The following is a 12,099-nucleotide window of genomic DNA, read 5'->3' on the forward strand; positions in this document are numbered from 1 at the left end:
AACTAACCATGGTAAAAATTTCAGGTCAATTGGACCTATGTTGAGTGAGTTATGGTCATCCCAAGAACTACAATTCATATGGTCAAAAATCTGGGTTGCAAAGTTGCTATTCCGAATTTGGTCATTTTTAAGGTCAGTTTCTAGGCAGAATTTTGACAACATTTCTACATGAAAGTTGGCCTATTTGGTGTCTAGTTTCACTACCCATTGGCCTTATACCAATTGGGTTCACATTTTGGCACTTATGGCCTAATTTAGGTACTGCCTTCAATACACAACCTGCACATACACTTCCAATTTGATATTCCTTCTCCTCCTCATTACTTCAATATTCAATCAATAACACTTCCACATATATATATATATATATATTGTACACAATTCTAGTAACAATTTTGGGCAGAATATTCAAGTGCTCAATGCACACAATTCACCATTAAGTTCAACATTCACTTCCACCAAAATTCAACATATCTCAATGTCAATATTACACATATACTTCAACATAATCATACTTCAATATCACTTACACTTGCTGCCCACAATTTAATATTAGCATATTTCATTAATAACTACATGTTCACACACAAATTCATGGTTTAATAGGTTGCCAAACATGGCAGTTTGCCCAAAGCATTAAGGTTCCATTTCACACCCTTAATTCAAGCACTACATGCACATACTTAGATTTTAACTTACTACTTCCTCCATTTAAGTTATTCAACCTTAGTTTCCATCCATTAGAGGTAAGAAAAACTCAAATACAACACATAATCATGGCTGCCAAAAATGGACCATTTCATTTCTCAAGATTTTCTTCATTTCTCTTCACCAAAATACTCACCTCAACCTAAACACAAGGTTTACTAAAGCAAGGGAGAGATTTTGGACACTTACCACCTTTGAAGCTTATCAAAACTTTACCAAATCTTGTTTTCTTGTTGCCAATATCATTCCCAAGGTGAATAGGCAAGCTTTAATGAAGGAACTAAGTAAAAATGGTGGCTTGATCATGCACCCATGGAGGTTGCATGTGGGGCGTCCATGGTGATTTCCATGGTGAACTTCATTTCTCTTGGCTGGTTATTTCTCAAGGTGAAAGAAAATGGTTCTGCTGTCCCAAAGGAATTTTTAAGTGTCCCAAATTAAGAGTTAGTGGAGCACTAACTTGGATTTTAATGTTAATTATTCAAAGTTTCATAAATTGGATTTTATCCCCCATTTCTTTCACTATTCTTATAATGTATCATAATTTAATTTTTCATGACATTCTCTAAGTGTAATATCATTTATTTTTAATGGACATTGAGGTCAAAAGGCAACTCTAGGTGTCAAATGACCAAAATACCCCACTTCGGGTTATATTCCCTATTTTTCGATAACATCGATTTTTGTCTATTTCTCGATTTTTTATTTTTTCTTTGTACTAATTTATCAATTTTTCTTTGATATATCTAGTATTAATTATATTTCAATAGACCTTTACCTATGTCCCGAAATTTAATTTCGAGGGTTCTCCGCTGTCCTGGGGTCTGCAACGACCTTTCCAGTGCAGTCACCCATCGCTGCGGTGCCGGCTCATTTAACTTAGCTTCATTTTCTCTCTTTCATTTTTCTTTGATTTTCCTTGTATTTTCTTTTTATTTATTTCATCATTATATGTCTGTTCACTATCACCGAAGTGTAGTTCCAGACATCCTGACTTGCCTGGACTGTTATTTGACCACTTGAGCAACAGAACATACAGAACACGTACAGGGAGAATGTTACACTAGTGGGAAGTTGCGGTTCTCGCAACTAGGAGCCCTAAACCTGAGGAAAAATTCATAAAATAATTTTTCGGACTTCAGAGAAGAGTCATTAAGATTTCTAAGGCATTAGAATACCAAGAAAATGCTTAGAAAAAGTTTTCAATTGGTACAGACAATTTTAGTCTGTTAAGCCAAACGGAGGGTATTTTGGTCATTTCGCCTTCAGAGGTGATTTTTGGCCGACTTGTCCAGTTAATTAAATAATTTTTATGAATAAAATGTGAATAAATATTGCTAAAAATTAAATTGAAAAAGAGTAGAGGAGAAAAGAAGAGAAAATGAGTTAAATGTGAATTTTTACCTCATGCTTATGTCATTTAAACCCTCCCCACCAATCACAATTAAGCTAACTTATTAAAAAGGGATAATGGAGACCAAAATAACAAAAAACAATCAGATTCATCTCTTCCTCAACTAGCCGGCTGCCCATTTCCCTTTCTCCATTGAAGAAGTTTCCACACCTCTTCCCAAACCTTGATTCTACTCCCCTAAACCTTAAGTCCACCTCAACAAAACTTGTTTACACAACTTGGCAAGGTATTTGGCTACCAAGAAAAAGAAGCTTGTGAAGGGAGAAAATTCTGCTCCAAGTTGTAAGTGAGCATACTCTTGCTATTTTTAGTTTAATTCATGTTTAATGGCATGATATGTGTAGGAAATGTAAGAAAATGAAACAAACAAGTGTGTGTGTGCACCCTACAAGTTTAGACAGCTAGGGTTAGTTAGGCTTTGCTCATGTGATGGTTCATTAACCTTGTAATAGTCAATTAGTGACCATTTGAATGTGTATGATGAGGAAATGAAGTGAGTTGAGGCTTGGCAATTGCGTATGGGTGAGCTGCCTTGGCTGACCTACAGGACTGAGCATGAGTCCAGCAGGTTTGGGCAGCTATAAATGGAGTTGTAGAGGTTTAATTGGTGCAAGGCCAATTGGACATGAAACTAAACACATAATGGCATAACTTTAGTGAAGAAACCCTGTCCAGAAAATCAAACCAAGTTGGCTTAAAAATTGCCCTAATTTGAGTGACTTGCATTCTGCCTGGGCAAAATAACCAAATGAATAGTATTTATTCATTTGGTCATAACTCAGAGTAAAAAAGTCCAATTGACCTGAAATTTTACCAGTAGAAATCTGAGACATAGACCTATAACTTTCATGAAGAACACAAATCCAAATTCTGATCATAACCTAGTCAAATTGCCAACCAAACTTAGGTTACCAAATCTGGCAGAACCAGTTTTGCCCATAATTTTGGATTCTGTCCAATCAGGCCAGTTATGGTGTTTAGGCCATAACTTGAGCTACAAAACTCCAAATAGAGTGATTCTAAAAAGGAAATGTAACTAGACAAAATAAGGAATAACTTTCATGAAGAAAATTTTATCAAATTCCTACTGTACAAATGACCAATAGAACAGTAAATATGAGGCTTGAAATCTGAAAATTTTGAATAACTAATACTAAGCTTAGAAATGGTATTGGCAACCAATACCAATAATTTTAGAATGCAAAATGTGGTATGTTGACAGTATTAGAATCAATGTACCTATTGTCTATGCAAAAGTCAACATTTTAGTTGACTAATGAAATGAATAGTAATACCTAAACTTAAATTTCAAGAATTGTACAATTTAAAAGTGTAACATGCCCTAGTACACCTAGCAAGATTGGTTTGGATAGGTTGGCATGCCAATAGGGTTCAGTTAGCAGTACTGCATATGGCATTATGCCATTCTGTGATTTTATGGCTTTTAACCATTCTGACATTGTGTTGAGACTTGGCCTTGTGCCTAATGTTATTACAGCTCATTAGCTGTTCTATTGCACACCGGGAGATATATATGTGACCGATGGTGTGACGACCCGAGGTACTTGATACCCAGTGCCAGTTTGCCCGTTTATCCAGTCCAGTCATCCAGTATAGGTTACTTAGGCAACCAAAAAAAAATGAAAATGGATAAATTTAATGAAATTATGAATATAATAAGTACATAATAAATAAGATTACCAATAATGATAAAAAAATTGTCTGCATAAGACATCAAAATATGCATTGTATATTTATTTTCTGTTATTTCTTTTTATTCTATTATTGGCACCACTAAGCATTATTGCTTAGCGCGTTGCTTTTTACCACGCGTAGGTTCTGGAGAGACCGATAGAGAACCCAGTAGACCACAAACTGAGTGAGACCTTCTGCAGCTCTGCATAGTGTCCGTGTCACCTCACCGACGTTAGTGCATTGGTAGGACACTAGGTTTCATTTTGGGTATTTTGTAATTAACTTTTATTTTTTCATGTGTAATTAAGACTTATGTAATGTATTTTGGTATTGATATAAATAGTGGAAATTATGTTTATGAATGAAAAAGTGAATATTTATTGATGACTTTTACATAAATATCATATGAAATGAATGATTGAGAAATGGAAATGTTGTTGAAAAATATTGAGATTTTGTTGATGAAATGGAGTTTTTGATTGATTGAAAATTTTGGAAGTGTTTTCTCCATTTTTAGCCGGTACTCTGCTGGATTTTCTATAAAATTTGCAGAACCTCAAATAAATTGATGTTTTCCATAAATGACTTAAATATATTATACTTCACCAATTGTACTTCATAACTATGATAAAAATAAATAAGGAAAGATAAAAAGAATTAAAATAAAATAGGGTGTTCTGGTACACTGTGTGACATATCTTACTCGGCTATACTGTAGACGGGTAAGGGGTGTCACATAGTACACCTGAAAGTCAGAGTACTGTGAATCAGTCAGAACAATGTGGTACTTCAGCTAGAGTGTACACAATGAAACAGAGAGAAGAGGCTGAGACTTCTGACATTGTTGCTGGTACTTTCTCAATCTTTAATCAAGATGTATATGTCTTGTTTGACCCGGGGTCTACACATTCATATGTTAGTGCCAGCATTGCTTGCCTTACTGTTATTCCTTGTATGCAAATGGATTTTGAGGTGTTAGTGACTAGTCCTTTGGAACAAGAGGTTAGGGTAAATATAATATACAAGGATTGTCCTTTGGTGATCCAAGGACATATATTTCTATCCGACTTAATTGAAATGCTCTTTAGATATTATGATATTATCTTGGGCATGGATTGGTTAGCCAGGCATCATGTCATGATTAACTGTAGACTAAAGACAGTCACTTTTAGTCTTCCTCAGTACAGTGATGTGGTTATATATGGGGAGAGGCAGTTATTGCCATCAAACATTATTTTCGCTACACTAGCCCGAAAAATGATCAGAAAGGGATGTGAAGCTTACTTAGCTCATGTCATAGACACCCAAGTAGAGAGTCCCACAGTAAGAGATATTCCTACAGTATGCGACTTTCCGGATGTGTTTCCTGAAGAATTATCAGGGTTACCTCTAGAAAGAGAAGTGCAGTTTGAAATAGAGGTTATGCCTGGTGTGGACCCAATCTCTATCACACCTTACAGAATGGCACCTGCAGAGTTGAAGGAGTTGAAGGTACAATTACAAGAGTTGCTTGATAAGGGCTTCATCTACCCTAGTGTGTCACCTTGAGGAGCACCAGTGTGTTTTATTAAGAAGAAAGATGGTACTCTCCGCTTGTGTATTGACTACAGACAGCTGAATAAGGTGACAATAAAGAATAGATATCCACTGCCCCGCATAGATGATTTGTTTGACCAGTTAAAGAATAGATATCCACTGCCCCGCATAGATGATTTGTTTGACCAGTTGAAGGGTGCAACTGTGTTTTCTAAAATTGACTTAAGGTCAGGGTATTATCAGTTAAAGGTGCATGACTTTTGTGTATTGACTTTTGTGTATTTGTTTGCCCCGCATAGATGATTTGTTAGTCTTCCTCAGTATTGACTTAAGCCTTTTGTGTTTATATTGGATACATTAAATAAAATTGATGTTTATTATAAATTGTGTTGAATTGAGAATTGATAGGTATTGAAAATGTATTGAGATTGTGTTGAATTGGGGAGTATTAAAGTTGAGATTGAAAAATTAGTATTGGAAGTGTTTTCCTTTCAGGTTTTGAAGAACTGTTTTCTCAAATTACAGCCGGCACTCTGCCGAAATTTTTATAAAATTTACGGAAAAATCAAATTTACCAAAATATTTGCTTATGACATAAACTCCAACTAAAAGCTTTTTAATAATATTTTAACATCACTTTTCACTTTAAAATGAATTGAATTTGTTTAAAATCTTTTGTAGTATATTTAATAAGTTATCGGTAGGCGAAGTTCGGTAATTCATTAGATATATTACGTGATCATGTTGTTTCTTACGGAGGGGTAAGGTGTGACATTCTAGATCAATCTCATAGCATATCTTTAAAATTTTACATCAACCAAAAGGACTGCAAAACTATGCCTCTAATGACTACTGCGCATAAAAATTAGTCAATAGAAATCTAAGTATTAGATTTAATATATTTAACCTACATTTAGGTGCAACTTAAATAAGTCAATAGAGGTTTCATAAACTTAAAACATTCTTTACTATTTCATAACCAACAATTTTAAAGGTCTATACACAGATTCACCATTTTAAAGACTTAATCCCTTTTTTTTTTGTCGGATTTCATTAAACAAACAGATTGATTCAAAGCAAACTTATATCATATGGTCACTCACCAACCTAAAGTAATGGTAAGGATCAAATACGGGAAAAACTTTCGCTAATCTTAGGTTATGCAACCTAGTTAACAGAACATGGTCATTAATGAATTAAAACTAATCACAGAATTCACGCTAATCCTAATCACCATATTCCAAATTTCACTGGGATAGCTTATTAATGTCGATTTCATTCTTTTTGTTAAAAATTTTTTATGCATGATGTTAGATTTTTAGGGAACCATTTAAATGTGGTAGAGCCACCAGGGATAGATGTGGTAAAGCCACTAGGTACAAATGTGGTAGAGCCACTAATTTCATATAACACCCTCGATTATAAATCATGCATTGAAAACTTTATCATTATTTTCATATTTATGCTAAACTGCTTAATTTGCCCACTACACTTTTATATACGCTTCATAACTCTCTCAAATATTACTAGACACTCCTTAATATATATATATATATATATATATATATATATATATATATATATATATATATATATATATTCAAAACTCTTGACGTAAGAGTCCTAATAAAATATGAAAACCATAGATGAGAATTTAACTCATTTGTATTAGATAGTCGCTTTTAAAATTACAAAATTTTGAATTTAAATTTTAATTAAAATTGATTATATTAAAAGGTAAAATATAAAAAATTATTAAATGCACTTACAATCAGAATTTCTTTTTTAAATTAATTTTTGTGAACATAGAATCCAACTAATCGATTAAAAAGAAGATTCTCATTCTTACTAATTAAATTAATTTTATTGGATTAAATATAATTTTTTATAAATTATAAAAAATAATCTTACATACAATTAAGGGTGTATAGTTTCGATTTGGTTGTAGTTTACTTTAAAAAAAAAATTATGAAATAATTTTGATATGATTTTAGTTCGGTTCTTTATTATTTTGATTTCGGTTCGATTCTCGATTTTTAAAATAATTTTATGTAATTATTTTAAAAAAAAATCATATTTAAATTAATATTTAAATTTTAAATTGAGTTATTAATATATTATATATCATATAATATATCTTTTAACTATTTTTAACTTAATATAATCTTTAATTGTAAGGTGTATAAATAATTTAGGATTAAATATATTATATAATAGAATAAAATAAATATATATAATATATATTTTAACGATTTATTAATTATGTAATATCTAGCTATGAATTTATATATATATATATATATATATATATATATATATATATATAATAGTATATTTATATTTAAAAATTATAAAGCAATTTAGTATATTTATAATTAAAATTATTAAAAAAATATAAAAAATAAAATATAATATTAGGTTATATTTAGTTTAAATTATATATACATATATATATATATATATATATAATTAAAAGTATATAATATATCTAAAAAAATATATAAATTTAATTCTTAGTTTGATTCTCCTTTAGTCTGAATTTTAGTTCAACTTTAATATGATTTCTATTCAATTCTTAATAAAAATTAAAAATTAAATTAAATTATTAAAATATTTTCGATTTAGTGTAATTCTTATGGGCTTGATATGGTTCTTTCGTTAGATTTAGGACCCAAGAACCATGCACAAACACATTTATATATTTATCATAAAATATAAATATATTTTATATTATCTAAAATTTTATACAAAATTAGTTTAATTAATTTTTTTTTATTTTTTTATTTAAAATGAATGAATTTAATTTTTAAATTTAAAAAAATTTGATTTCTCAAATAAATAAAAATGGGACGTGTGTATTAAATTGGATTTTTTTATAAATTATTTACTCTAAACAAAAGCTTTAAAAATATGTGTCTACATGGGAACTCATAGATTATTTGACATTGTATTGAGAAATTTAAAATTATTTTTTTAATAAAAGTATTATTAAATATTATTAAAAAAATAATTTAAAAAATAATTTTATTATTTTTATAATTAAAATTTATTAATTTTTATTTTAAATTATTTTTAATATATATTTAAAAAAATATTTCTTTCAACAACAACTTCAACATTGATGTCAAACATGTGGTAGACTCTCCAGCAAATTTTTATTTTTTATTTTTTATTTTCCTTTTCTGTCAAAAACGCCTCCTTTCGACACCTCTCGCTTTATTCCGTTTGTCTCTTTCAAATGAACCCGCAAAATCCACCCACCCTTGCACATGCTGTTCTGCTTCCTTTCTCTTTGCCTCTGATTTTTCTCCCAACACCTGTCCCTTTCCTATTCTAATTTCACATTTTCTCCTCTTGTTTTAGCCTTTATTATCTTCAATCTCAACTGGGTTTTCTTCTATTTTGTGCTGATTTCTATTCCAATTTCTAGGGTTTTCTGTTTTTCTCTTAACTTCTTTGCCATTTATAACCTTCAATCCCCAACTGGGTCTTTCCTTCTCTTGTATTAGGATTAGTTTAATTTCACTTGTTTCTATTGCTGGGTGCTCTTAGATCTCAAATTTCCTTTCTTGGTATTAACATTTTCTCTATTTTCACTGTTCTGCTTCATATAGTTCTTAATTGCCAATCAATGTCACAAGGCTATGCAATTGAGCTTTATTTCGATCCAGCCCTTGAAAACCAGGTCTTGAAGGCCTGGAACGTGCTAGCTCGACGCCAAATCAGCACCCAACTCATCGAAATCGAGTCTCGCCCTCACATAACCCTCTATTCTAGCTCGTTTGTTGAGCCTACTAAACTGGAATCGATAGTCAAGACCTTTGCCTCGAAGCAGGAACCATTACCCTTATCTCTCTCTGCAATTGGGGGTCTTCCAAATGACAACAATTTCCTCTTTTTAGCCCCTACGCCGTCACTTTCACTTCTTCAATTTCATTCTCAGTTGTACGATGCATTGAAGAAGGAGGGAATTGAGATCAGTGAAGAGTACCGCCCTGACTCCTGGATTCCTTATTGTGCAGTGGCTCAAGATGTGCCAAAGGCAAGGATAGGAGAGGCATTTTGTGTTTTGAGAGACTTGAAGTTGCCGGTTACTGGGTATGCAATGGATATTGGGTTGGTGGAATTCTCACCAGTTCGTGAATTATTCTCATTTGTCCTTGGCAATTCAGTAGAATGATGAGGTCTTTTATGGTCTTTTTATCATGTGTTTAGATTTATAATTTGAATGTGTTACATTTTAAATGTTTTGGTTCAATTTTAGGTTTATATGAATGGTGCTAGTTTAGAGCATGGTAGGGAATTTGCATTTGTGTTTATGGGCATAAGTTGATAATGATAAATCTATTTATTCATGTTTATATTGTTTTCAATTTTGTGTACGATGCAATTTTTTTTTCAAATGTTGTGATTCTTTTTGTTTGGCTTGTTATATTTCTTTTATGTACCTTTGGTTCTGTACGCTGAGTGCACAGATCATTTAAGCAGTCTTCGCATTACTTATCTGGGATCTAATATTTTTTTTCTTTCCTCCTTTTCCTTTCTTTCTTTTTCTTCCATTGTGGAACAAGTTCAGGAATCCAAGTTGATCGCTTAGTAGCGGCATAGTAATTTTTTGGTACCTAACGGCCCAATGCTTCAGTGTTGCATGTGTTAATCAGTTGCATCAGAGATTTATCATGCAGCCTTTGATTCCCATTATTCATTGTCAAAATGGTCTGTTGGTTTGCACCAGCTGTTGGATCACTTCCTACTTACTCAAATGCATATAGTATGTGGCATTCATAGCATTTCGAATATAGCCCATACACCATGTGTGCTTTGGGTTTTTAGATTCTGTTTCATAAGCCTGCTTTCGGGGTGTTTATGAGAATTACATTCCTTGCCTGCTGCTGGTAGTCTTGCATTGCTAACCACATTATAATGTTGGCTGAAAAATCTTCTCAAAGTTTTCTTCTTGTGTGATAAAGGAGAAACCATAGTCAGTCATAATCCTTTCTCATTTATTCTGGTTTATCATTCATTTTTGACTGCATTGCTTTAGGTAAATTTTGAGTTATCAATCTTTTCATTCTTGTGTAAGCAGCCTATGCATCTGTTTTATTTGAGAAGAATTTGCAGTCTGAAATATATCTTTCAAACCTGATTATATCTCCTTGCATAAGCTACATTTTCTGTGTAATTCTAGTTGTTCCTAGAATTATACTATTTCATCTCAGTGGGATTTTTGTTCTCTCCCTCTCTCTCCTTTTTTTTTTTTTTTTTTTTCAATTAATGACTAAGGCTCTATTTGGAATTGTGGTTGGAAGGTTAAAAGGTTTTTTTTTTTTTTTTTGCAAAATTATTATTTTAGATGTTAATTTAGCTGTTTTGAAGTCTTTATGATTAAATCATGTCAAATTTAATTTTAAATTAATTTTAATCCGGTTTAATTAACAAATTTAAGGATGTGTTTTCCTAAGAAATATTCACAGCAGGGTAACCCCCCAACACACCCAGAGGGAAAAAAGGGAAATTATTTGCAGGATGGGGAGTCTGAAACTCTGACGCAGCGTGATTATTAATGAGATGTTACCCCTGTACCAAAACGGTAGATCTTTAAACTAGCCATCTATAAGAGCAGAGAGGGATTTTCATTCCTTCATGGCTATTGATTTCCTATAGTGCTTCTCTCTAGTTTATACTTGTATTATCTTACACCATCTTCTAAACTGGAGTTGGAATACTAATTTAGATGCAGGTTTTGCTCACTGCTTAAGTGACACATACATCCCTCCTGAAAGTGGCACTGTTGGTACCATTTCAATTGCGGAGGCTATTTGGTCTTGGGTTTGATTGGCCATTACCAGTTTAAAAACTTCAAAATCATATCCAGAAATCCCAAAGATCAAATCAGCCTACTGGTGTCATTTCAATTGTAGAAAAGGTTGGTTTGGTTGTGAGTCAGAATTTTGAGAACTGATCACCAAAAAATCCTAACCACCAAATCAAACTGAATTGGCTTTCATCTTATTGTGGTACATTTTTTGTTGTCTTGAATTGACAGGCTGGGAGCCTCTTTTTTTTTTGGTTATATAAATAGCCGATATGGATCTAGATTGTGTCTGTGTGCTGGTACGAAGGGACATCCAGAAGGAAGAGTCTGCTTCCTTTATTTTGGTGCAAGATTTGAGGAGTGTGCCTAACTTATTTTCTTTGTTTCTTTTTAACCCCCGCATTATCAATTAATTCTACAGGCTTCCATGCATTGCCTAATACATAGCATCCCATTTAATGTAAGCTTGAGAGTCCATTTCTTCCCATAGAATTAGCTTGGTCTGCATAGCTAGGTTCTTTTATCATGTGATGGCAATCATTAGGCCACTCCAGGCTAAACCTACTGCTCTGGAATTGTCAGGCATTTGATCTTCTTGTCTACCTCTGGATGATGAGGGGCGTGGAGAATAATTGGACTAGTTTTTCTTTGTTGTGGAGATCTGAGAAAGGCTGCATCCATCTTTCTTTTTTTCTTATAGTCCGTATGCATAACGGGGAATTACCATTTTCCTTCCTAGTAGCTCTCCCTTTATCTGACGGTTGAAATGTCGGGACAAGAGTCAATTGTCATCAATATAGCTTTAAATTTGAGAGATTTTAGAGCTTGCTGGAAACACAACAGGTATTTACATCCAAAGTGAATTTAGACCGCGAAGCTGCACAAATTAAAAGTGTAGAACTGCAACCTGAGATCTGTGACCTTAATTGAT

General features: G+C 32.5%; 1 protein-coding gene across 1 annotated transcript; it reads left to right on the top strand.

Moving 5' to 3' along the window:
* Nucleotides 1–8,528: 8,528 nt before the first annotated feature.
* Nucleotides 8,529–9,726, top strand: LOC110632232 (uncharacterized). Its single transcript, XM_021780375.2, has one exon. The coding sequence runs from the start codon at nucleotides 8,985–8,987 to the stop codon at nucleotides 9,531–9,533; it is 549 nt and encodes a 182-aa protein (XP_021636067.1). The 5' UTR covers nucleotides 8,529–8,984; the 3' UTR covers nucleotides 9,534–9,726.
* Nucleotides 9,727–12,099: the final 2,373 nt, after the last annotated feature.

Source organism: Hevea brasiliensis, chromosome 15, assembly GCF_030052815.1.
Source record: "Hevea brasiliensis isolate MT/VB/25A 57/8 chromosome 15, ASM3005281v1, whole genome shotgun sequence".
Lineage (NCBI taxonomy): Eukaryota > Viridiplantae > Streptophyta > Magnoliopsida > Malpighiales > Euphorbiaceae > Hevea > Hevea brasiliensis.